General features: G+C 41.3%; 1 protein-coding gene across 3 annotated transcripts; it reads right to left on the bottom strand.

Annotated features, from left to right (window-relative positions):
* On the bottom strand, positions 1–23720 carry CCNJL (cyclin J like). 3 transcript variants are annotated; one of them, XM_082063755.1, is made up of 6 exons: positions 23592–23720; positions 23360–23465; positions 12418–12628; positions 4270–4569; positions 3279–3438; positions 1–2312 (listed from the first exon to the last, which is right to left on the bottom strand). In XM_082063755.1, exons 2-6 carry the CDS (start codon positions 23435–23437, stop codon positions 1865–1867), a joined length of 1197 nt encoding a protein of 398 aa, XP_081919881.1. In that variant the 5' UTR covers positions 23438–23465; positions 23592–23720; the 3' UTR covers positions 1–1864. The 3 variants fall into 3 exon arrangements, with proteins under 3 accessions (XP_081919881.1, XP_081919882.1, XP_081919883.1); XM_082063756.1 differs by having other exon boundaries at positions 23360–23468; positions 23592–23709; XM_082063757.1 differs by having other exon boundaries at positions 23360–23445; positions 23592–23663.
* Positions 23721–24204: the final 484 nt, after the last annotated feature.

Raw genomic sequence — 24204 nt, forward strand, 5'->3', positions numbered from 1 at the left:
GGTACTTCAGCTGTGTGCTTGTTTATTGGAAACTTTCACTGGGAATTTCGCAATTATTTTCACAATTAAACACAATGGCAGTCCAAAGTATAACACCACATGTGACACAAATTATAAGGGTGATAAAGAACAAAACCACACAACAGTAATGCCACATGTATGTTGTTGTTCATGTCTGTCGAATGACATAAAAATACACTGAAGTCTTCTGAAAATAAAGTTTAATATAAATACAAATCCAACAGAAGAACTAAGTTCTCTAGACTTCTAGACTAATTTCTGAAGAGAACTGCCTCTTCATTTACACTTTGCATTTTTTTGTTTAATAAAACAAGCAGATCGCTCTAGCCTGCTGAATGGAAGAAATTACCTTGATACCAAAAATTGCATTCTCAGAAGACAGTTACACAAGCACACATTAGCACACAGGCTAGTTTTTGCCCTCCACCCTAAAACACCCTTAGAAACAAATCTCTAAAAATATAATTTAAAACAAGACCGTGACACGTGACTTGAAAAAATTGCCCCGAGTCAGTAAAAGCATATTGCACGTTATTTGCATTGCTGTCCTGAGAACCGTCGGAGAAAAGACAGAGTCCTGCCTTCAAAGACATTTACAACAGTGGTTGCATATATCAAAACTAAAGTTTCACATTTGCACAAGTCCATTTCTTGTAAATATCTCTATTAACATAAAAACCATTATCCCTGGTTTCAGCTGAAAAGGAAACCTTTGGCTATGTGACAGTAGGAGTGTGTCTCGTTGCAAAGAAGCAATGGGACTTTCAATTTACCAGCTAAGTTTTCCAAGAGAGTGCCAAGATGGTATTTAAAAACCAAAGTCAGTGTTGTCTGGCACTGCAATCAGAACTGTAATTTCGCAGTAAAGTTAACTAGTTCCCTGTCCTTGCCCCCAGTAACACCAGTTCCTCTGTCCTGAACCCAGACTACTGCCACAAGTCATGGAGCCTGAAAGATAAAATAACTGAAGGCAGTGAACCTTTCAAGAGATTATCCAAGAGGATTTCTTCAAGTAACATTAAATCCCTGATAAAGATCATGAACACTTTTACTAACAACGATCTCCAGTTTCAAAATCAGCAGCATTTTAAAGATTTAAGTGATGATTTAAGGTTTTGCTTTTATTTCTAAAATACTTGAAGGCAGAGTGATGTTCTGTTCAGCAGCACCATGTTCAGATTCCAACAGAACATCAATTAAAAATTATTTTATAGTCTTCTGGACCGTTTTTATTTTTCTTTTTATTCTAAAGTCTTACTCCTGAACTATCACTCCTGCTCAAAGAAACGGAAAGTGTTCTACACATAGATTTCTACATAAACAAAGTTCACATTTAACTGTTAGCAATTTCAGTATATTCTAGAAGCTTCCAGTAGTATAAGCTGCCACTGTTCAAGTGACACATCACTGGGAGAGAAGGAGAGCACCCCGTGGTTTCCAACAGCATCCTCTAGCTACATGGCTACTTGGCCAGAAACTCAACAAACGCTCCAGCCTGCAGTAACTCTTAACACAAACCCTCAGCCAGCTCTGGTGAGTCACTAACTGAAGAGCAGAAGGAAGCAATCTCCACAGGGTTTTATGCAGATACCCCTCAAAGTGACACTGAAGGAGGTATATCAATGAATTTCTATTTCTCTCTCATTAAGAGCCAAAGGTACAACCCTTGGCAGAAAGGCACCCTGGTTCCAGTGATCAGCGGATCCAGATCAACATCCTCTGAATGAGCAAGTCAAAAAGATTCTGTTCCTTCATGGTTTTCGTTGTGATACACACATCTTGTATCACACATAGGCTCTCTTCTTCAGCTTCTGTTCGTGTCACCTTTTTCTCCTGTCAATATTTATCCATCAAAACACCGAGCTGCACACGGGTGAAGGTCACTGAGGTAAGTACTGCTGTAAGCCATGGAAACGCAGTGCCTGGGCTCTGCTCCCAAGGCCACCTGCACAGCAATGGGCGTTTGGAGGGGCAGGGGCTGGGCAGGCGGCCCCAGCCTGGCCTGAAGAGCCGCGCAGGAGTGGAAGGAGCCGTCAACGCACCCGGCAAGCAGACTGCTGGCCCTGTGCGCCTCTAAGGAGTCACGATAAGCCGAGCACAAATCTTGCACTGGCGACTGGAACTGGGAAAGCGGAGTGGGATGCTGGGCTAAAGGGTGGTAACTGGATTGCTGGAAGAGAACTTGAGTAGTGGCTTGATGGCTCAGATTTTCCACTGCTTCCTGTTCTTGATGTTGAATTGTCATGTGCTTTTTTATATTACTGGCTGCTTTGATGTCATTCTCATAACATCTGAAACAAATTATATGTAAGTTTATTAATAAGAGAGAAGTTCTCAGAGCTTGCATATATCCTGAAGTTTTCACTAGCCAGGCTACATCATCAGCTTTTAGGCCCTAGCTGTATATGATAATCCTTAGTTGCTTTCACAATCAATTTCTAATTATCCGGCTGCAACCTTCACACACTAACAACAGGTTTATGGATCATTTTGTATCACAAGTATGTTTTTACTGATGGGCTAGTTATCCTGGAACCTTAAGTCCACAACACAAAGACCTTTTAAAGTAGTCTGTGTGTTTGCAGAGTATTACAGTGCATAGCTATAAGGGAACAAGGAAAATTCCTTCTAGATACAGGAAGAAACACTTCCACACTGTTGATTTTCATAGATAGTCAAAACTTGACTAGACAACACCTTAAGCAGTCTGATTTAACTTCAATTGCCCCTGCTTTAAGTAGGAATTCAGAAGTTACCTCCAGAGTCCACCATCACTCCCAACCAAAATCATTCTATTAAACTATTTTTCATTTTCCGTTTAGACTGTATGTGCTCACATACCAGACCAGTATTGATGCATTGCAGTCATGTCCTTTACTGGAGAAAAAAACAAATGTTCTGCAATGTCTCCCTACTGTATTTTTGATGTTAGAGAAGCATTGGTGTCTCTCTGCAGCAAGTACGTTGCAGGTACAATGAGAAACAACGGGGAAAAAAGCTTCCGTCCAATCACATAGACAAACAGACAAAAAACCATCATGAACCCTTAATTGTGCACTCTGTTCCACATGGCAAATATAATTAAAATATAGTATTTAGTAAAGTGATGCAACTCTTCCCTTTTATTCCTCTCCCCAAACTGAAGATGAGATAACCAAGGTAATACCGTACTCCTAATTATAGCTAAACAGCTTAAAAAAGAAAGTATTAACATCTTCCTAAGAGTACAAGCAGGTTACATTTTCTTCTGATCTTACATGAGCATCATCTCAATGCATTGGACAAGATGTTCCCAGGAATAACATGTTAGCAATTCAAGCTGTGTTGTCCAGGCAGGAGAAATCTGCATGCAGATACGGGAGGCGCACACACAAGCTGCAGCAATCAAAGATGGACGAAAATGGAGGAAAGCGTGATCTACAAAAGAAAAACCAAACCCAAAACCAAATGAATATACTCTTTACTCGTCTCCGCAGTGAGCCTATTATGTGTATACATGGCAAAACAGAACAAAATTAAATCCTCGACTTCGTCCTGCACATCTCAGCGTATTAACTCACCACTAGAAAAAGTGTCTCAAAAACTGGGTGAAGTTTTCCTCAAGTTTTCTCTGTACTACTTGTTTGTAACTACTAGCAAGGACTCAGTAATTTCTTTTGTTTCAGAAAAAGCAACAAAATAGACTATGCAGGAATTTGTAGACTGGTCTCAACTGAACCAAAGTGAAATACTGACACACACACACACACACACACATTGACAGTAGTGCTAGAGCCAGCTCATGAGGATGCTGCAGTTCACTGCCTCTCACGCGGGCAGACACTGGAAATGATTCCACAAACCAAATCACCAAAAGTCCCATGATTCTAACTATGTTGTGTCTCGCAGCATGACCTTCTAAGAAATATAAACTAAAAAGGTTCATACATTGAACTGCGTAATACCATGTGTACAGCTGACAGCAGTTCATACTCAGTGGCAGATCAAACATCAGACCCATTTCTGACAGCCTCTCCAATTAGTGTTCTAAGCTAAAAAATCTCATCTAGAGATTTCTGAAAAGAGAGAAGCTTATGCACAAGGGAAGGACACCGGATCATTTGCCATCTGAAATAACTGCAAAGAGAAACCATTATGCACAGATAATTTTGTGCAATCCATATTATGACGAGCTTTCAAGCCCTCAACTCTTCCAGATTTTTGCCTTTTGCCAAATGGAAGATCAGCCTAGCGTAAAGCTCCTCTTACCTTGCACTGAGAAATCAAGGAAATAATACGCGTATTTCTCCAGAAAAGCTTTGGTTTTGGTCAGCGAGGTGACCGGCCAGCCGTTGTGAAGGTCACGCTCGCCAACGGACGCATGGAGGTAGTAGTCGATGTAGTGCGCTGCTGTTGGCAGACAGAGGTTCCAGTTGAAGTTTTCCAAAAGAAGCATTTCCATTCTAAGCAAATCTTTCTTGTTCAATACCACATTCACATTGCACATGTACGCCACGTTATTTAAGTGCTCCAACTTTGGAACTTTATCTTCTTTTTCTTCAAATTTACCTGCCAGAAGAGAAGGTTTTCAGGTAAGACTTATCGTTATGATTGCCTAAGAGCCAGCAAGAAACACTGCCTGAAACAGAAAGTCTAATGATAAAAGCTGCTTTTTAAAAAAGGATGGGAAAGTTTAGTGACACAAGTGGGAATGAAGCCAACAGCCTAGTCAACACGTCCCTATATCCTTATTATGGTTTTATTTATTCTTAATTGTTTGTATAGTATTGATGCCAAAACCGAGATTATAAACTCATTAGGATTACAGATAGTTTTTCTGACAACAACTGGAAGCAGTTTGCTGAAGGACATTCAGTCAAGTGTGAAGAAAGCAAGCAGCATGGGGAAAATACGGCAAAGGAAGATCTAATATTGAGGAAAAATAGCTCCTTTGGGTATGAAAGCTAAATGCACATGCTACAAACACGAAGACATTAAAAACCCTCAGGCAACACCACCTTTGCCCTTGCTGCTTCAGAATGTCGCTTTGTTCCTTCCTGTCTTGGAGGGCCTCATTAGCTGAGGTCACGGAAAGGCAAGGAGAAGTACCCTGCCACCAAGTGATTAGCATAAATAATTCCCGTGGGGTTAGGAGAGAGCATACATTTTCAGACTTGAAATAGCTGAGCAAAGCTGCACCTTTTTCTAAATGCATTTACCAGCCTACTGAAACAGCAGTAGTCTCTAGAATGATTTAATTTTCACCAGTAGCTACAAAGTGCTTGTCATTTTGTACTATTCACCCTTCTTGTATAAAAAGCATCCAATATCAGATGTGATTCCCAGGATTAGATCTATCAGTAATAAAGCAACAGTGTTACTTCGCTGCAAACTTAAGAAAGCAATTAAGTCTTCTTAAATTCACACTGTTGGTTTACCAAGTGGAAAATGACCGATCTACCAGCTAATCCTTGCTCAAGAGTTAGCAACAATCACCAGTGATAAGTTTCCAGCGCAGCTTAAAGAACATCCATGCTGCAAAATCCAAACTCATAGCTACTGAAAAGTACTTTGTGGTTATCTTTTCCTCTTTGTTCTTGAGGACATATATGCCACAATTGATACTCGATTCAGTTGTCCTCCCATTGCCTCTACAAGAGTCCTTTACCAACACAGACCGATTGACAAGATAGTCACATGTCATATGGCATCAGAGTATTCTCATCAAATCTAAAAATAATTAAAATAAGTATTGCACTAGAAAATTATTTTAAGGAAGATCTTGCTATCCATTTCGGATAGCAATTCCATCCAAAGTGTCTCCAGTGTATTAAAAACCTGACCATTTTCTGTACTATTAGTAGTTTAAGTGTCTTCTTAACACATTTAAAAATGGATTTTCCATCTTTGAGCCTGCTCAGGTATCACGGATATGAAATGCAGTAGAAGTATAATATAGCAGCCACCCCGCCAGAACGGAGCCTAACAATAACAACGAAAAACAAAATTCAACCATCATATGAAGCAGAACAGGAAAGGATTGTGGGCACACTGTTGGTGAAAAAGCCCTTAAAATCAGGAGTCTGTATATGCATTCATGAATCTCCTTGTCACCTGACTTTAGAAGTGTTTAAGAAAAATGACATTTGATAAAAGTTAACCCTTTGTTTTTTCCCCACAAGATGATATCACAGCCTGACACCAATGTAAGGAGCGTGTTAGCAGACGTAGGAGAAACCACTGCATGCCCAGGAAACTAAAGATGAGATCTGTCATTCCGGCTTCTGTAAGTTCCTCCTTTCTTCCCACTCAAGCTTGGAAATCTCAAGAAGTCAGACTATAGTCAAGAAAGCAGACTGTCAGCACAGTAGTGTTGAGAAGGTATCATGCTGACATAGGGAAAAGCTATTTGACTTGGTCAAAATTATTTTATCTGAAAGTTGAAAATAACTGACAACAGCTAAATTTAGTTATTTAGATTATTAGTTATTTATTATTTCCCCCTTTCTGCTTTTCAACACACTAGTTCCTAGCTTTAATTAATTAATAGCAGTGGCCACTGCAGCAGATTGGAGACACCAAGTATAAATGTAACTGGGTAAGTTGAAGAAAGGCTCCAAAACTGAGCTGAGAATGGGGGGAGAGAAATCAACTCAGAAGTCTTGCTTCAGATAAACTGAATACAAGCTACTTTCCAAAGCAACACACAAGTGATATTCTCTTTCTCAACTCCACCTTGACCTAAACACTTTGCTTCGAAGTTTGGCAAGCACTTCCCACCTATTTTTAAATTGAAATCTGGAAAAGACAGCAAAAGTTCGTTCATTCCATCAGACCAAAGAGATCAGAGACAAGATAAGAAAGAACAACTTTAAGATGTTTTTAAAATGCAGTATGTCCTTTTCCATTTCTCTAATTTCAAGAAAATGGAATATAGTACTCCTATTTTGTTTTGTTTGTTAAAGGCTCAGACAAGGCAGTTGTATGTCTACTACTGACCAAATAACACTGGTTTAATCAACATCAGGATTTGGGAAGAAAAACAAAGCTGGTTCAGCTACATTATCACCTGGAGTCCATAGTTTGATGTTAAAGAGAATTGTGGATGAGTCACTTGCATGCTTTTGAAATGCCACTGTGGACACCTCAAATCAAAAGGTTGCTCTTGTATTCCAAGCTCTGCTTACTGATAAAACCATTTATTTGTCACTATTGCCCTCAAAAATAGTTTTGTTTTGAGGCAACAGAATCATAAGCCTCTAAAGGAATGTCTAATTTAAGAAATATCTGGATGCTGCAAATTTTCATACAAGGAGGCCTACTGAGGTCAGCAGGATGAAGAAGATGAACATGCAACGTAGGTTTACATTTGTGACCGATATTTTTTGTAAAATCTGAATAGATGTGGGCAGCATGGGATATTTTAGAGTGTGTAGCATTACTGTAGTTAATGATGCAAAGATTTTCCAAGTTACTTCAGATCATGTTCTGTATCACTCTTAATTCTACAATTAGATGCTCCCCCAGAAAAAAAAAAAAAAAAACAAAAGTGCTTTTTATGTTACACATTCACACTTTTGTTTTAATGAACAAAAAACAGAATAAGTCCTGTTGTCAAGGGGAACAGAGTACATTTCATTAGTACATCTGCCACACTATCAAAACAGGCTCTCAGAGGAGCATCACTGCTATCAAATGTATCCCGAACAACTCGTTCAGCCACCATAGGAGGCACTAGTTCACCTCACTGTGCCCCATGCAGCTCAGCCTGGTTACTGGCACTTGGGTAGATCTTCCTGGGCTGTTGCATGGGTAACAAAACAAAGCAGGACATGCAGGCAATTTGTTTTACTACACTTTCAGAGTCCTTGAGAAGACCAAGGAACAAAAAGGACTGACAACTTAGAGTCATTAAAGCGTAAGTACTTTTTGTCCCATAAACAATCAAAATAAATCCAAAAGAAGGATAAACCAGTCAAGCCCATCCAGCCCAGCAATAAAGAAACTATGGCTGCTTGCAGAACTGAAGGACTACTTCTCTTTATTCCTACATTGTTCCAGGAGGTGGTACAACAAACTTCTGAGACTCTTTCATGCTGCCCCCCAGATATAAACACAGCTTCTAACTGTCCTCTAAGCAAGGCAAGAAAGAAAGGCTATTTTAGAGATAGCCTGCTTAATTCCTTTTTCTGCAGTGTCTTGCACAGTGAGCACTCAGGGATTTTTCGTCTGTCTATACAATATCTAGCACATATCCAAACCACTTGGCTCAAGGCACCTGCGTCTTCAATGCCTTACGACTATAGCAAAGTTTAGTAACTAAAGAAAATATTCTGTACATATTATAGCAGCAGGGAAATTAAAAAATTAAGACTACAGACTAAGTTTTGCACTAATCTATATCCTGGACTGACACCCGCTGTTATGTTTTACTGAAAATAAGTAGCTCAGCTGTCTTTGTCAGAACCTGCTCATGAAAGTGGGACAATAAACAGACAAGGGATCACAGAGAACAGTCCAATAGAAAAACTGCCTGATGTCTGCCAACAGCTCCACAGAGTCAACGGGGAATTAGGTGATAAAGGATTATCCATGCCCTAAACTCAGCCCATTTAGTACAGACATCTTGTCTTGCTCTAATTTCTTTTATTGTCCTGAGTTAACTCAGCAGCTGAGAAGCCACTGGCAGATTAAGGAGCTGGGCAAAATAAAGCCAGGAGAACCACAAGAAGTACTCAAATACTCTGAAGCAATACAGCACTGGGTGTGCTGAACAGTGAGTGAGCTTTGCTTAAAACAATTCTCAACTTTAAAAACTGTTATCACATCTCCATAGCAGCAGAACCCTCTCGAGGAAGAAGGGCCATAAGAACTGGAATTGCTGGCATTGTTCAGTGCCACTAAACAGCTGAGAGAGATGTTGCTTTTAACAGGTACTGAAGCACCTGCTACTGAAGAGGTCTGGCTCTTCTGGGACGAAAGGAACGACTCTAAAGAACCAACCAGGATTTTATAGCAACAAGTAAATGCTGCACTGCTTTAACTGGACTGATACACTATAATGGTGCAGTCCCTGTGTACTGAAATTACAAAGCCCACAGAAGAAACAGCTGCAGCCGTTTCAGATGCACTGTCTCCCCATTTTACTGCTCCCATGCTGGACCATCTGATGGGTTGTGTCAGTGCATCTCACCTGCTTTGAGTCAGCTGGATTGCACAGCTTTCAGCAGGCAATTTGAGCCAAGTAGCATTAAAGCACAAGGGGTATCCTTACACAACCCCTTTTTCTAACAGAGCACTTAGGGCTAGAGCATCTTAAAATATCACAATAATTTTCTGTAATAAACTGCCCAATGCAGGTGCTCCCTGTAAGGAGCTGCCTTCTCAGCTGCCAGGTGGGGTAAACTGGAGGTTCTTCAATTCCCTTCAGGCAAAATGTTGAGCTTCTCTATTGGCCTCTTCCACTCATCAAAAAGCCTCACACTCAGACTAACTAGTGGGAGTAAGTAAGTACTCTAACTACACCTCATCTTGTGGTCTGCACAGTACCCTTAACCTCTTGCTGTTTTCTGAGGAAGCAATCAGGAAGAAAACCCAGTTTCTCTAAATGTATTTCTAAAAACTACTGAAAGCCTGCATTAAGCATTCATCTTGCAATGATGTAAACACAACTATTTGACAAAGGTTTCTGTGCTCACTATAGTAAGGATATATCATTTTTTAGAAGTACAAGTGTCTTGCAGCATAGCCTGAAGAGCTATTTCCTCACTTTTGCTGCAGTCCTCTGCTGAAAAACTATGCAACGTCCTACAGTAACGCTTTGCAGGAACTCTGAGTACTGCCTTTGCAGTAACAGGCAAGGGACTAGTTTTATTCTTCCTTGCTACAGCGAGAACTTTCAAGGTGACTTTCAGGTCGATATTTCTGACTTACTCAGAATCTTTTACTACAAAACAAAACATAGTAGAGGTTTTCTACTTTTCACATAATTTTGAGAGTAGCAAAATAAACACAAGAACTCCCACTTACTGTAAAAGGGTCTTTTCCTGACTTGACTTGCATCACATTGAACTACACATACCAAACGAGAATATCCTTATTGCACATTAAGATGGCTCAGACAGTAAACAACTAAGTCTCCAAGCTGAGCCCTAGCATTTTAAGCCTTATCTATACAAGTTAATTAGGCGTTAATTTTGTGCAAAGCAGCTTTGGTTTAACTTTCAATGCTTTGTTTCTACAAAGCCGCCTTTGTGCTGATAGACTTTTTTCCCCTTCCTGTAAAATTTCAAATCAGAATGTATATATGCTCTGCATTACTCTAATCTTAACTTTAGGAAGCTTCTCATCAGCTCACTAGACTTAAGCTTGCTCTTTTAAGCAATTTTCTGTTTTAACAGGCAGCAGTTGCAAAACATTTCCTTGTAGTGTTACCATCAGATAGTTGTGAACTTCCTTTTGCTTCACGGTTGCATTGAGGTGGCCTAAGCTGCATTTTGCTTTAGTCACTTAAGGAAAATCTTGAAAGCTTTTTTGCTTCTTTTTAAATCCTAGAAGCTAGAGAAGCCAGCAATCCAGCTCGCCCAGTCTCATATAGGGAACCTCTCCCCAAGATCTTACAGCATACCAACTCTGCCAATTCATTCAAATTTCAAGGGTACTGTTTTAATCCAATCTGCATAGCACTGGAAATGTAAACTATAGCTATGAAGTCTTCCTGTAAATCCAAATTTACAGTTATTAGAAGAACTGTTGAAGCATCAGTTTTATATTAGGGAAAAACAGAGAAGTATACTTGTGTCAGATTTATCTAAAGAAAATCCTATTGTCTTTTCTGAAGGTGACATTCATCCCTACACTTGGGAAAATAAAAATAATTTAAAAAAAATTAAAAACAACCAAACACCACACAAATGCAAAAAACTAGCAATGCTGCAAGGCATCTTGTAGTTATGAGGTTACACAAAAAAAAAAAAAAATACCATCTGAAAGCTGAAGGAGCACACCTCTGAGCAGGCATCAGCCTCCAGGCTACCTCAACTTGGTATTTCATTCCGTTTTATGTGTTTGAAATTAAGGGTATGGTTTCCTAATTTACAAACTGGCCCTAGCCCCTCTCCCCTCCATTACACCAGCCTGAAGCTTGTCTGACCCTTCAGAAAAATACCTCTCTGATAAATATAACACTTCCTCAGCTGGTCTGATGGAGCTCCCCAAAGGTTCAGGTCAGCAGAACTGCAGTGCCTGACTCACCCGGGCTGCTGTGAGGCTGCACCTGCAGCAACCCTTTATATTCTTCTTTGTTCTCATTTTAATATTGGCCTTTTTTGCAACATGAACCAGTAACTGCTCCACATAATTCACCACCTTCTCTGGAGTCAGGTAGACAGCAATGCTTAAATACACTTAGTATATGGTGGTTTTTATTATTTTACCGTCATTATCTCTGCAGATTAAGCTCTTCAGAACACAACCAGCAAGGAAAGCAGTAGCAATCCCATGGCCTGAGGGATAAACGTATGGCATCACTTTCTTTCCTCAATAGCGTCTGGCTTTCCATAGTGTTTTTTACCTTAACCAACAGGACTACTTGCCCTTTTCAGCCATTAATGCTAAAGCTTGCGTAACTTCTGTTGTCCACAGTAGTGCATTGCTCTGCATGGCTCCTATTTGGCAGGTTAATTTCTCTGTAACCTAGACACAGTTCAGAAATCTGGAAGGGCTGACTGCAATTCCTTGAGGCACCAGTCGTGCTTTCTTCCACTTGCACAGCCCTGGCTGCAGAGAAGATTTCAAGAAAGCACTAATGACAAATGTTCAAGGTCATTTGATGCCAACACCAAAACTTTAGTATTCCAAAGCAAAGCTATTTGATAGGAGCCCAGAACAAGCAATACACATTCCAGCATCATCAACACATCCACTAAGTGCCTCAAGAAGCAGATTTTCCTTTGGCCCCTGTATAAGAAACCTCTGATCTACAAGGAACTGATTATGCTCAGTGATCACAACAGAGGCACAGATTGTCCAAGGACAGATCTCCAGGAGAGGCTGCATGTAATTCCCTACTATTCCCAGATGTGATTCCTTGCTACCACCTTGGAACTAACCTCTCCCCGTCTTGCCACTTTCTTCCCACCCCATCATGCCCGATCTCCATTGGCCCCTTGCACTGGTCCAGCTCCAGCTGCCAAAACCTCCTCCGCACATTGACACCAGCGTATAGATGTGTAGTGCAAGCTATGCAGGTGAGCAGAGCTTATTAACAGATTGCTTTATGCCTTGACTTGGACTTCATTGGGCCTTACCTCAGGTAGGTGGAAGCTGTTAGCACAGAGAAAACAGCACGTAATATATAAGGAAAAAGAATGATCTGCTCAGAAAAAAAAAAGCCTTAGTAGACAGCAGCCAACTTACTTGCTAGAAGGAGACAGGCAAATGAAGTGACATGCAGTTGCTTGACAGTGATATCATAGCGATCCATAAAGAGGTCCAATAAATAGATAGCGAGATGCCGGGCTGTAGGGCAGAGGTTGAAACGGTTGCTGAGGACAGTCAAGAGATCAATCAAGTATCGGCGCATCCCGATCTGTGGTGAATGAGCCTTATACGTGGGCAACTTCAGCTCCTAAGGAGGGGAGGAAAGAGATGTACTGAAACAAATACCATTTCAGAGTCTGGAATCCCAAACTAACACCCACCACCTGCTACAGCAAACGCTTACCAGCCACAGCACTATGATTGACACCGAAATCAGGGCTGGATCACTGCATATTTTGACAGCCCGTTAAATTCTAATACTTTGTTCATCTCCACACTTTCCTCACAAGCATTAAAAATCACAGTCGAACACTATAAATAACAATTTAGTCCAGGAACAACTTGCTGTTGCTTTCTGCAGAACACCAAACTTCTTGGCCATGAAACTTGTCCCTGAAGAACTCCTTTTTAATTTCATTCACCCAAACTGGACTGTTAACCAAGGTTTTAACAGAGTTTCATAGGCAAGAAGGGCAAAACACATTTCTCTGATATTGTCCCTTCCCCAGTTGTTCAAGTTTCTACATCCTGTGCCAAAAAAATGCGTTGGTCTTTAGAATAAAGAACAGCTATCCAACATTAAAAAGAAACCAAAGTACACATTAGCAAGAAAAACATTGAAGAATGATTACACTTTTTTAATTATTGCAAATTCCAGTACCTTCTGTAGTAACTTATTTCAGCATTATAAAAGCTAACTATTGAACTGACAAACTGTATTTCACATTGATAGAGAAATTTTTATTTTAAAGGCAGAATTATATAAGTTTTGGGTCTACCTATGCTAGATCTTCACCTGCAAGGGTTTTACACACAAGGCTGTAGTCACTACGCAAGGAATAGTTTAAGAGAAGGAGTGAAGTTCCTTGAGAATACCCACCAATTAATGCCACTTAAAAGCTGACACCATATCATTTCAGACATGGTTGTATAGTAGTGCAGTTACCACGACCAGACTCAAATAAAAATGAGCTAAATACATTTGATTATTTAAAAAAAATAATAATAATTTAAAAAATCCGCAAGGTGTATCTCTCAGTAACTCAGATTCTGCTTATGTGTCTTTTGTGTCCTTTTTTTACATGTATTTGAAAATAAATTAGTAATACAGTGCTGCAAGACAGACAAGTTTTCTATCAGAACAGAGAGCAGTACATAGAGCAATTAATTCTACCAAATAAGTCAGGACTTTAAAAAGTGTTCAGAGGAACTACTACTATTGCACTGGCTACCCCGTTTACAGAAGCAAGAGGCACCACCCTGCCCGCTGGCGCGGGAGCTGCCCACGCTCCTTTCAGCCCCTGCAAGGAGGAGAAAAGAAGCTGCACAATCAGGCTCGGAGGGAGACACAGAACTGGAAACCAGGGAGGCTCCAGAAGGAGAAGCAGCTTACAAAGACGGCCAGCCGGGCGCTGTTATGGATGATTGCTTCCCAGGCCCTTTTAAAGAAAGTCAGTAAAAAACCCCACATTCCAAGCTGAACAGACACACGCTGTGGACAGGCAAACAGCCCTTTGAAACCTGGGACAGCCTTCACTGGGGGATTATAAAGAAATCGCCCACCAGTAACAATTTATAAAGCAGGGAGACAATGGAACATGTTCCCCCCCATTGTTTTATAACCAGAAAACCCCCATAAATCTGATTTTTCTATTGCCTTATGTACAGAGATTTCAATCCATCAGTACAACTGACATACACAGGTTCAGAGCAGGAGTTTGTAGTATACTGGTAATATGAATGTTCTGGCAGGAATGGTTTCAAGCTCAGTGCTTACATCAGTTAAAATAACTGCATTTTTTTTAATATGTCTAAACAAAGCCCAAGCTATCTGAGATCAGGTAGCAAATCTACCTCTGAAATATTTTGTTCCTCTAGGTAACTTGTAGGAGCTTCAAGTTTTATTTTTTGATATGTCCTACCTGTTTCAGCAGCGATGTCTCCCAGCAAAATTATACTCTCTATGTAGACTGAGGTCAACATATACATTGAATAAGAAATTTGCTTTTTAGACCATAACAAATACAAGAAATAAAGAGTAACTGCAGTTATACATTTAGTAAAGAAATCTGACATGTCTAAATGTTACAGTTCAGTGAGTGAGCATTAGAGGCTCAGAATGACAGCAGAGATCCAGAGACTTGCATCTGAGCCTCAGAGGCCAGAACTAACCCTATTCAGCCCACTGCACTAGAAAATTCCAAGACCAAAGCACTGAATTTAATTCTGCTACTCCCTATAAGACATCTGCTTTTCAAATTAGCTTTTTTTATTATTGTTTTTTGAAAATTGGTTACTAGCGAAGGGTACGGCAGACATTCTCATTTTGTGCACCAAAAACACCCCATGTGGGCTTCCGTATAATGAGACAAATGTTCAGCTTCAGGATTAATGTTCGGAAGGGAAGAACAGAGTCCTCTGCTATGGTTTCTTACATGATCAAGTTCCCAGGTACGAACTGATCCACAGTAATTACCTGTGTATGGGCAAGAGCCTTCCCCTGCTCCACACAGCATGAAGCAGCTAATAAGTAGCTCTGTAGGATGCTGTTACACTGACAGATCAGTCTGATGTGATGGGATTTTCTTTTAAAGGAAAGGAGTGGTACCGAGTTTAGTGATGCAAGAGCTGAATAGCAGGCTTACAGTTCTCAACACAGCTGTGGGCATTCACCCTTTGCCATCACCCTCCCCCCGACCCGGGTTCTTTAGCATAAGTTCATCAAGAAAAACAAATTATTATTCCTTTGAATTAAAAAAAACCCAAACCATTGCTGCTTTTGGAATACTGATGCAGGATCAGCAAGTACAACTGTATGTAAGAAAAAAATGAACTTCTGGAGATCAATAATAAAATAAACCATTTCCACTGCTTAATATTTTCCTCTATCTTCAGTAAAGCAACAGAGAAGGAACTGGGAGTCTTGCTGTCTGCTGGAATGGCCCTTTCATATGCTGCTTATCTTTGACCTGTTCATTTGTATCTATTTCAACAACTTTGCTTTGGGCTACTGAGCAATTGCCACATTGAAATGCTAAAAGCGGCAGCACAGAAGAGGCTCACAGGTGCCTTGGAAATTACTTCACAAGATATGCTCAACAAATTGATTAACGTCTCTCCACAAAAAGCCTCCAGAAAGGCAGAGCACAGCATTTAAAGGATACACCACTTCATCGCAAAACCTCAAAAGGCTCAGAGTCCATCTTAAGGGCAATGACAATTTTTAAGCCTCCACCTCCTACCAGCCTCAAGACCTGACCTTCTAAAAGAAGAGAATCGTGTAAACATTTCTAAGTGGTGTTAAAGAAGACAAATCTTCCTCAGCAATCACATCTGAAAGACAGCCAGGCTGCAGACATGAGCCTGTCATTGACTGCAGACACAGAGTCACCGGTGACCCCAGCACTTCAGCTGCCACCTGAGCTCAGGAAACAAGATTTCATCTGTGGTTCAGATGCGTTTGTAAAGGAGATACTAGGCAAACAAACCTTAAACTAAAGAAAGCTTTTGAGCAACCACATGAAGGTCAGGCTTTCACTGGCCATTAGAACTAAATCAGCCAAACAGTGATTGAAGCAGAGAGGAAGAAAACAGGGTCACTTCTTCCTTCAGCTCCCTTGAAGCAGCAGCTGGTGGAGGCCAGTCTGCCCAGCATTTATCTGCAGAGTACCACATCAGATGCTCTGGTGTTCAACACAGCAAGAAATTCCACACACACATTCTTTCTATCCAATTTCTTCTCAGTAAAACTGTTCTCCCACTGATGTAAAGCCAATTATGAGCTGACAAGCAGTCAGAAGAAAAAAAGCAGTAGAAAAGTTACTAAGCGATGTGACATTATGGTAAAAATTCACACTAATAATGATTGGTTCTCAGAACAAAAGTGGAATTCATCAAGGTATTTTGAACAACTCACAGGCTTTTTGACAAGGAAAATGAAATGCTGTAGCAAATACACCTCAGGTTCTGAAATTCAGGGAGATGTTTACTGAATGTAGTTTTCTACCATGTCAGAACACTTGAACATCAGTCAGGATCTGTTCTGTCCCACAGGTCGAACCTGCAGCAGCTCCTGTGTTTCTTACTGCCCTTCGTCTCTCAGCACCATCCATCTCAGCTGCTGCACACAGGCATCTCCAGAGAGCTGCGTCCTCCGGGGAGAGCCAGGTCAACCACCGAAACCAGAGCTTCTCGGCAACAGTAAAGCCCATTCATCTAGAACAGCTGTTACAATACTTGCCTACAAAGACACGGGCTCTATTTACCACTATGAACTTCATACTTCTTCCATTATCATCCTTCTTTAATCTTATTACCTACTTCTGTTTCTGGATGTGCGAACAGAATCCAGCACACGACCCCTGCTAGCACAGCTCACAGTTCTCTACCACTGATCCTAACCCAAAATCTGAAGGCAGGCTTCCAGCTGGTGAACAAAATTACCCAGTTAAGATTGAAACTTGAGTTATATACAAGATCTCCATACTTCTTAATCCAGCGTTAAAATATATAAAGCCAAGAGACCACTTAAGTGGTGTCTATAGAAATCATTTAGATTTAAAATAAAGTAAAAAAAAAAAAAAAAAAAAAAAGAAAAAAGAGAAGAAAAAAAGAAAAAAAAAGAAAAAAAGAGAAGGAAAAAGGCAACTAAGTATTTAAGTCAGAAAATTTGTAAAAACAATACTTAGCTGCCTTTTCTTCTTATCATTTTTATTTAGCTCTCTCTATGTTGCATGTTCCGGAAAAACAACATGTACGTGACCTCCACCAGATTCTTAAGAATTCCTGTTGTAAGAATAACAGATACTGCAAACTTGTTGCCATTAGAACAGGAAAAAGAAATGCCTGTAGATGAAAAATAGAGGGAAGGCTTATCTAGCAGGATTTTCACAGCCGTTCTTTGAAAGAGACAAACTCCTTCCTGTTTTGTGTTCTAACCAGTCTCCCAGCTGTGGAAGAAAGGTGCCAAATCCATCTCCTAGATAGAATCATGGCACCACACACAAGAAACCACTAAAAGCTAACTTCTATTTAGGCAGGCTACAAGATGATATAGAAAGAAAAATTTTGACTATACTATTTTTATAGGATCTTGAAAGTTTAGAGCACCCTGCATACTTCTTTGTAGGAGACTAGGTAGCATGGTACCAGTTTAATTGTGCTATTAATGTCACGCTGTTCTCTCTCCCACACAGAGATCCTCCTGCCCCTGCACAGACCGCAGAACTATGCAGTCCAGAAACAAAAATGACTTGTACAAAACTTGCTGGTAAGTGTTTCTATGCTTGGAGAGCTGACTGCAGTTTAATTAATTGGTCAGAAAGGTTAAGAGTTAAGTGTGTTTGTGAACAGTCAGATAGTACAGTACAGCTGATGCATTTGGCTTGTACTAATCTTAGTTCAAGTTGGCCATGCAAACTCAAAGAGGAGAGCAAAGATCTATGACAGGGCAGTGCCCTTAGGGTATGGTCAGCAGGATTTGTTCTTGCAGAGCAGAAACACATGCCAAAATCTCTGAATCAGTCATACTCGCTTCATCTGTGCAAGCACAAGCCACACAGGCTTACAGAGACCAATTACTGTAACTGTGAGAAGATACAGCAATAAGGGGCAGGCCACAATTCACTGCTTCATCCGTTACTCCTCTTTTCAGCCCTGCTGTAACCATATCGCTCAGTCCTGAAAGTTACGGCATTGCCCATTATTTAAGTATCCTTCAGTTCTTTTAGACAATCTGTTTTTTTTTTTTGTTTTTTTTTTGTTTTGTTTTGTTTTTTTTTTTCAAAAAGGACGTCAGACAGCTCCTCTCATTATTTCTAGTGAAAAGTTAAGATCCAGATACTTTCTAATAAGGAGGGGTACATGGGTAATATATCCTTTATTTTTCCCCCTCATTCAACAGTGACCAATCAGGCAGGCAAAGCAACAGCTTAACCACACTAGTTACACTGCTGGGATCAGTGCTGCCAGCAGCCACCCTTCCTGATTTATGATACATTCCACTGAAACGTGAACGAAACACCATAAATTAAGATTTTTCTCCCATAACTACTGTTCCTGCACACTCAAAAAGAACAGCAAATTCACAGAGGACCAGAACCTCAAGTTCCAACCTACTCGATGACTTTGGCTTACGCTGGGTTGTTTCACTTATTCTTTCAAAGAACAGTAGCACCTCCAATAGCTTCCCCCTTTACCAAGACTAAAGGCCACCTCAGACTACATTCTGTACTCTTCGTGCATTTCCTCTGCCACTCACCTCTGTCTTTCAAAATGCCTACAGATAAGCACAGGCTCCCTTCTGTGAGATCTGAGCTTAGTGTAGAGACTTAAATTAAGGTTCAGGCTTACTACTGAGATGTCACACAAAAAACCTGTGGCACACCAAGACAGTATTTCAACTGTATGTAAAAGCTTTTTGTGCTTGAATCCACTCTGCCCTTCAGCATCCTCACAACAGTCCCAGGCATTTGAAATTTGTGGGAAAGCTGAACTAGTACTGTGCTTGAAAATCCACTACTTCACACATGCCACTGTGGTATTTTATGAAGCATTTCATTACGTTTTTCTTACTTCAAAGTATTCAGAAGTTCAGCAGCTAATCTGAGAAAGGAGTGTGATAATTGAAATTCCAACTTTAAGGAAGAGAGATCAAGAATAACCATGTACTTTATGAGGACACCTGTTCCTTTCAGCTCCAGGCACACGCTGCCATCTATAACATAAGAAAATCACAGCTAGCAACCAGTAACGCTATTGTTGCTGATATTCCAAAGCTGGAGGGTTTGCTGTTGTTTGTTTTTCTTAAGTGAACAGATTATGCTTTTGTTGCTGTGCTTCCGGTCTTGATAAGAAAACAAAATTAATACACCTCAATGCCTGCTACACCTACTTTATTTTACATCCGATTCAAACAGGAAACATGCATCAGAATGAAAGGCTGATGTCCTATCCTTCTATTAAATGAAACAGGAAAAAGCCTAAAACCTTTTGCAGTTCTGCAGGTATCTTGGACCTCTGAAGTTCTCAAACAGATTTTGTTTTAAAAACAAAAATCAGAAGCACCAGCTACGCAGTGCCCTAACACCTTCCCTCTGTTCGGAGCATGTGTAACTGTCTGAACCTCAGGCTGTGCCAGGCCAGTCTGCACATATCAAACACACCATTTGACTAATTAAGCAAAGGGATGGCCCCTTTTTAAAATAACAAGAGTGGACTTACAGGCTAAAGGATAAAATGGTATTTTTTACATCAAGACCTTCATGCTACCAACAGGTCAAGTAAACCAGGTGCTTTGGCAGAACTACGGAAAATAAAGGGACGTATGCTGCGTGCAGGGAGAAGAGGAGGACGTTGCATTTTTACTGAACAAAATTAATACCAGGACATGCACTACTTCTAACAGGATGGTTCAAAACTGCAGGAAATGCATTTAGGGTGGCAGTATTTAAACACCAGTGATGAAAAATGGCCTTCACAACAAACCCTGTACAGATTACACTCTTGCTTCGGGGACTGCAGTCCAAGCTGACACCACAGAGGAAAGCAAGGGAAATGCTGCATGTCAAAATAGAATTAAACACATCATGGTGGTCAACACCATTTCCTCATTAAGATCTTTAAGCCAGGAGGAGGTGCAAGACAGGTGTGGAGGAGTTTTCACCTAGAGGAAAACACACAGACATTTTTACCACTTTAGCAGTGAAGGACTGTTTACTTTCAGCAGAGAGGATCAGCTCTTCACCTGCCTGAAAGTAACTGCAGACATCAATTTGGACTGCCTTTTAAAAGAGCAAGTTACAATTATTAACCTTTTAAATTCACAAACCAAACAACAAGTCCTGTAAAATTTGGCTCTGCTCTGAGAAGCTATGTAAGAGATAAAAAGGGAAATGCAGGCAGATCTATCTAGTAATGCTCATTAATTGCAGGAAATGAACATACCCTGGAAGGAAACAGCCCAACACAAGCACAAAAATGGGGGAGGAACAGCAAACAGACGTAACATTTCTGGGACACTTGGACTGCTTTCTAAAGCAAAGTGTTTCCTCAGCTTTAAAAAACAATCAAACAAAACCCCTCAACACTAACTTATTACTCAGCTTTCCACAGCTGTGGAGCACCCAGGGTTACTGGAGAGAACAAGTTGTGCACATGTTGCAGTGGTTCCACTTCCATTGGGAGATGCCTCTGATTTCTGACATGAAAGCCAGCTGCCTGGCACAACCAGTGCCGTTCCGTTATCAGTAGCATGGGGCTATGGTAGCACTATGTGTTGAAGCACTACAAAAGTATCAGCACATATATGCAGCACCTTTCTTGTCTTGGTGTGCATTAGACTCTCCTAGTACAAACAAACACACACACAAAGTATCCTGTGATTTTTATTTTCCTTCTTGGCTCAGTTTTGCAACAGGTTTAATGTTCTGGCCTAATCCAGGGCAATACTTCAACTTCTCATTTAAAGTGTAAGGATGTGTGAAGCACTTTTGGAATTAAAACATTTTGCTCCACTAGGTCAGCACACTCAATAACTAGCACAATACAGTCCCGCTAAGCTGAACACTACATCCCAATACTCACCGCACAGATATTTTACTAGTCAGACAATTGAGAGACTATTAATTTCCTCTGCATTGAGCAAGAGCCTTTGGAAAATCACAAAGCCTCACAGCATCTTTCAGGCCTCTCTGAATTAGAAGCCAGGTAACCACACACATTCAGCATCTGCTGTCATGCAGAACATATCCACCAGATAGAGCACACAACATCTGTCACAAAGGACACCGACTTTCAATGAGATTAAGAAGAACTCCACAGTCCAGTTGGGGGAATGGGAGGGTTGGCATAACATTTTTTGCAATTGTTAACATAAAAGCTGGGTTGTTATAGCAGGCATACATCTCCTATATTTGTGTGTCTAAATTATTTCTTGAAAAGTGTTTCTAATGATCTTTCAGTTGTTTTAGGAAAAGAGTTATGTTGTTTAAAAGGGACATTTGATTCCTCACCTTAAACCCAGATTTTATTCTTAAAGAAATCGGATAGCCTGCGACAAGCATTTCAACCTCCTTGACAACCATCTTTAAGTAACTTTCTTGTCAGATTCACATACTAAAACTAAGACCTATATATTCTCACTCAAGATCTTAAACCAGAGAGGTCATTTGAGCTTGAGGGCACCATCGCCTGAATTTTCTGGTTTCCAGCACTAACGAGCTAATACACCAATAACGCACAAACAGGCTAATACTCTAGTGGGCATGCCACTACTGAAGCTTGTTTTGTTCCAAGCCACTGCCACAGGCATCCCTAAAACTGGTCTATACCCACAAAACTGACTTAAGTACCTCAAAACTACTTATCTTCCCAAACTTTGCTGAAGGATCCTTTTGAGGAGTTCCATCACGTTCTACAGTAAGTTCTGCCACTTTAGACATCAAATAAGCAAATCTTGACAATATAGTTGAGAGTTATTTCTGCAGAGCATTACTTGAGAAAAAAAAAAAATCACAAAAAGTGAACAAAAAAGTTTTAGGGGCTGTGATTATTTTTGCTTGATATACTTGTGCCCTGAATTCTCATATAGTACTTCCTTAAAAAAAAAGAAAAGTCACCCTTACCAGTTGGGCAGAATTAGGATTAAAAATGTTCAAGCAGAAAGAGTTGTAGACCTTCCTCAAAGCAGAAAAAGCAGAGCAGCCCAGAGACCCTTCTCTCTCTTCGCAGGTTCTTTAAATTCAAATAATTCTTGTTATTTCAGTTGGCCTATGTTAGTTTCCATATACAAAGATGTTTTAGCAATCCAGAGTAGTCTGATGCATCCAGAAAAGAGGCTGAAGAAATAATTGATTAAAACGTACTAGATACAGGAAACAAAAAAATCTCAAAGCTTCCTCCCCACACACACCTTTTAATGCCTTGTCAATAGGATTCTGTGTTATTCCCGCTGCTGCAGGGCCAGGAAGACCTGCCTGGGCTGGAGGACATGAGAACAATCACAGAGACCTGCTAACAATTAACTCACCTGACATCACTTATTGCTAAATGCCTGTAAAGAAGACAAAGGGAACAGAACGTCCAGAGCACTAACTTTACTAGCCACAACTTCAGTAACTCGGAGGTGTGTCAAGTACAAGGAGACAATATTTGCTGAGGGCTCGCTCTCACCTTACCCGACTGACTGCACTTACAGCTGCTTTAAAGTTGGGAGCCTGCCTAAGGAAACGCGAAAAATAAACAGGCTCAGTTCTACCTGCTCTCCCTACAAGAACACCGGCTCATCAAACAGCAACCGGACTATTTTGCTTATTGCAGGACATTTTACCGGTTTCCTAATCCCTTTGTAAACGACGCATGAACTTCCAGAAAAGCCATTGCAAGCCATGTTTGTGCATCTTTCAGCTCCTTAACAATCTGCCAGGGAACAGGATCCCACCTTTTGCTCGAATTTTAGCAGTTATCTGTTGGAAAAGAAGCAACGCTATTTCTCGCTGTTTCTGACTTTTTGCAGGTCAACATCCGCATCATCTTAGCATTTAATGCAATAAATCATCAACGCTCCGGCTAAATTAAAGCTACTGAAAAGTTGCAGGCAGATATTTTTTTAGGTATCAGCTTTCAAGGGTTTGGTTTTGGACAAGTCTCGATCAAAAAGCAGAGTACAGGGAAGAGCCCTCTGCAAACCTGCTCCTTTGGGACGCGCTGAAGGCGAGCTTCCCAACAGCAAGGCTCGGCTCGGGCACTTTCCCAGCCGGTGCCGGGCTTTTCTGCGGGGAGAGCGAGGAAGAGGAGAGAAAGGAACGAAGTGGGACCCAACCTTCGTCCTCAAGGTCTGATGGATGTCTGCTGCCAGCTCCCCTTTCCACCACTGCTCCTCCATCCTTTTTCTTCCCATCCAAAGGTCTGCAAGAGACGGGGCCGCTCTGCTGGGAGGGAGAACAAACCGGACAAGTCGCCCGAAGCCCCGCGGCTCTTTCCGCCGGCCCTCCCCGCGGCACCGGCCCCGCTATTGCCGCTCATCACCCCGACCGGCCGGGTTCATTTGTTACCTTTGGGGCGCTGCAGAACGCCCCCTCCGCGGGTCGCCCCCGCCGCAGGCGGTGCTTCCAGGCCGGGGTCCCGGAGCCACCGCTCGGTGCCCGCGGAAGCGCTGCCCAACCGCGCAACCTCCGCGGGCCCCGGCGGGAGGAGGAGGGGGCGGGAAGGGCGGATGCTGCTGCTGCCCCCTCCGGCGGTGCGGTCCCGCGGTCAATTGGCGCTAATGAGGAGTCGGCTGCCCCAGGCTGGGCAGGTCCTGCCCCTCCGCGCTCCCCGCAGCCCCCGGGGTGGGCTGGGGGAGCCCCGGGCAGGGGGCTGAGGGTAAAACAGCAACACTCCGACGCGAATAGCAGGGGTCGAGTTGTCTTCCTATCTGGACTGGAAAGGGCAGTGCGAGCAAAATTGCTGGAGAAAATGAAATATAAAGCTTCTCCCAGTAACAAAGGTTCTGAATGCTCAATAAATATCCTCAGTATTAAGAGAAGAAATTGACGTTTTCCTTGGTTTATGATCCCAATATAAGATGCCTTATTATAAGCTGCCAGAAACCTGTAGATAGGAGTGCTTGCTAATGTCTGAGCATAAGATTTGGCAGGAGCACAGCTCCCTTTCAGGCCACATGCC

Source organism: Streptopelia decaocto (assembly GCF_964273445.1).
Source record: "Streptopelia decaocto genome assembly, chromosome: 12".
Taxonomy (NCBI): domain Eukaryota; kingdom Metazoa; phylum Chordata; class Aves; order Columbiformes; family Columbidae; genus Streptopelia; species Streptopelia decaocto.